This window comes from Mastomys coucha, unplaced genomic scaffold, assembly GCF_008632895.1.
Source record: "Mastomys coucha isolate ucsf_1 unplaced genomic scaffold, UCSF_Mcou_1 pScaffold15, whole genome shotgun sequence".
Taxonomy (NCBI): domain Eukaryota; kingdom Metazoa; phylum Chordata; class Mammalia; order Rodentia; family Muridae; genus Mastomys; species Mastomys coucha.
Window position 1 is genome coordinate 72,940,668 of NW_022196897.1, and position 3,208 is coordinate 72,943,875.

At 32.9% G+C, this 3,208-nt stretch overlaps 1 protein-coding gene across 1 annotated transcript; it reads right to left on the minus strand.

The window, feature by feature from the left end:
• Positions 1-219: 219 nt before the first annotated feature.
• On the minus strand, positions 220-1,155 carry LOC116092101 (olfactory receptor 8K3-like). The gene has a single exon (XM_031373457.1). The coding sequence runs from the start codon at positions 1,153-1,155 to the stop codon at positions 220-222; it is 936 nt and encodes a 311-aa protein (XP_031229317.1).
• Positions 1,156-3,208: the final 2,053 nt, after the last annotated feature.

Consider the following 3,208-nt stretch of genomic DNA (forward strand, 5'->3'; position numbering starts at 1 on the left):
AGAAATGCAAATTATGAAAAAAATAAATTATTTCAGATAACAGTTCCAGTAGTCAGGGATACAGTGTATCATAGTGTGAAGGAGTTCTGCCAGCAGGAATAGAGGTAAGAATGGTGGTCAGAGAATATCCAGAGTTAAGTAGCAACAATGATTACTGTTAGTACTCAACTCCTCTTCTCATTTTTACTGAGTCCAGGATCTGTTCCATGAAATAGTTCCTCAAATCTTGCACAACTTCTTCCATATCCTCTGTTTAGCATTTTTCACATCCTTGTTCCTCAAACTGTAGATCAAGGGATTCAACATGGGAATAATCATCGTATAAAAGATGGATGCCAACTTGTCAGTGTCAAAAGAGTGACTATAATTAGGCTGCAAATACAAAGATATCAAAGTCCCATAGAAGACGATGACTACAGTCATGTGTGATCCACAAGTTGCAAAAGCCTTGCGCCTGCCCTCAGTAGAGTTCATCCTCAGGATGGTTATGAGGATGAGGAGGTAAGACACAAGAACAACCAGAAGAGAAGAAATCAAATCACAAATAGCAAATATTAAAACGATCAACTGAATTTCATGAGTGTTTGAACAGAGCAAAGGTATCAAAGCTATGCAGTCACAGAAAAAATGATTGATTACATTGTAGCTGCAAAATGACAGCCTGAACATCTTTAAAGTAATTATAAGAGACAGAAACAAACCATACAGATATGTGACTACCACTAGTAGCCAACATTTCTTCTGTGACATGATGGTAGTGTAGAGCAGTGGGTTACAGATGGCCACATAGCGGTCATAGGACATGGCAGACAGAATAAAGAGCTCACAAGTAATGAACAGAAGAAAGCAAGCTAGCTGTGTAGCACAAAGATAATAGGATATTGTATTTTGGTTCACAACAAAATTTTCTAACATTTTAGGACCTACAGCCGTAGAATAACCAAGATCAGTGACAGCCAAGTGTTTTAGAAAGAAGTACATGGGTGTTTGCAGTCGAGAATCCACTATTGTGAGTATAATCATGCCCATATTTCCCATCAGTGATATCAGGTAGATGATGAGGAACAGTCCAAACAATGGGCCCTTCAGCTCATGGTGATCAGTGATGCCTATCAGTATGAAATCATTCACGACTGTGAGGTTCTGTTTCTCCATGCAGTCATATTAGTAAATTTATTCTAGGTAGGAACAGTTAAATTGATTTTTAATGTCATTCAATATCATCATAAGGTGATTTTTGTAATGTCATTTTGTCATATACATGATACATTGAAATTATCTAGTAGTTATTTCAAAATTTCACTGATATGAAACATAGTTCAGTGGCTCAACTTAGAGATGAATTGAATTATACAATAACTTGTTAAGACCGGAAAGCTTATATATGACCTGCTCTATAAAACTTCTAGCTCTAAGCAATGATTGCACCAATAACTTTTGCCTTCACTAGTAAAAACTGTGACATAGATTAAATAAAAGGTGATATATATGTATATATATATATATATATATTATAGAATAAAAGAGGCATATAAAGATGTAAGTGTAGTCCCATATTTATGTAAGAGCAGTAAGTACTCTTAAGTGCAGCATTATCTCCACATCCCCATAATTCACCACTTTTAAAAAAAAAAGCATGGAATGAGAAACAGCTCAGTAGCATTCACCACTAACAATAAGTTAGTTTCTTACTATTTTCTAAAATATGTAGTACATTCCTATAATTATATTATTCTGTCAGTAGAAACAGGGAGAATAAGAAGCATGAACTATCAAGCAAGTCTGAGCCAAGCCTGAGCTCTAGGAGGCCTTGTGTCAAAGAAAGAAAAACAGAAAAACCTAAAGTTCTCTAAATTTTTTATATTTACAGGTGGTACTGCTTAAAGTGTAGCTATTCTTGATAAATATTTTGCTCTGCAAATATAAATTTTAATTGTCAGTTGTAAATGATGGTTAAATAAAGAATGAGTTCAGTAGGTCATAACACATGCAAATTCTTCACCTCTCTACCTCATTCTACTGACATGACATGACTGAAACTAAACAAGGCAATTGAATATCGAGATGAATCATACCATTTTACTCTATGTGTGCATATCTGTCAAACTTATTACATGTAAATTGCAGTTACTTAAGTTCAATGCATGTTTAAAGGGTTTACCAATATGCTGTTCCAGTGAGATATATTTGTAGTAATGAATTTAAAATATATGAGGTTAAAATATTAGATAACATATTCAGTAATTGGAATAACAAATAGATGTTTCTTTGCATCATTTTTCAGTTTAGTGTAACAAGGCTCATTACTTTGTCATCCAGAAATACCATCACAAAATATTTGTTATGCTAATACTTATGATGGAATATTTCCATCAGAGTTCCCTGTAAAATGACAATTTTAACCTAACCATAAAATGTGGTCTTTAATGCCATTTCACATACCCATACACACATACACATTCACATATACACAGTCACTAAGACATAACTGATTTTTACCTCAACAACAGATTAAAAAAAAATCTCAAATTGCAAATTAATATGCTAAATAAGAGCATCACAGAAGAGTTCTAAAATTCCATACATCTTAATATGTGGAAGCAAATAAAATAATTTACTTACATTTTTCATTTCTGAATTAAAAATTGTGGAGTTTCTTGTGATTTACCTCCCCTCTTATTTGAGAATGTATTAACTATAAAGTGGATATATGTAAAATATATTTTCTAAGTAAATATTTGCAATCAATTCAGTGTTGTGAATATATATATGAATATGTAATCTCTAATCAATAGAGAAGATATGAGGAAAGAAGAGGGTCTGTCACTACTGCTATTCAAATACAATGGTGAAGGAGTCACAGAAAATAAACCAGAAATAATCTCCTATATTATATGACAAAACCAAATCAGAGTGTGGATTATGAAGACATGGAACAACTTGAGTAGCTTTCTACCTGTCTTACCTGTAAGAAAACATTGCTCTTCATTCTCCCATGTGTTTCTTTTATTGCATTCCCTGGGATGATTTATGAATTATGTTTGAATTTTAGAAATAATCCCTGAGGAGATGTAAGCTATTTGTTGAGTATCCCTAAAGCATTGTCATGCATACTGATTTGCTTGAAAGTTGTTCATTAATTAACAGCGAGAATTTGTATATATGTTTGAATTATGTATTAAGTAAAGGAATTAGCAAACTTACTTCT

Bases quoted from the DNA above. Each gene is read 5' to 3' on its own strand.
- LOC116092101 (XM_031373457.1), bottom strand. From the start codon at position 1,155: ATGGAGAAACAGAACCTCACAGTCGTGAATGATTTCATACTGATAGGC.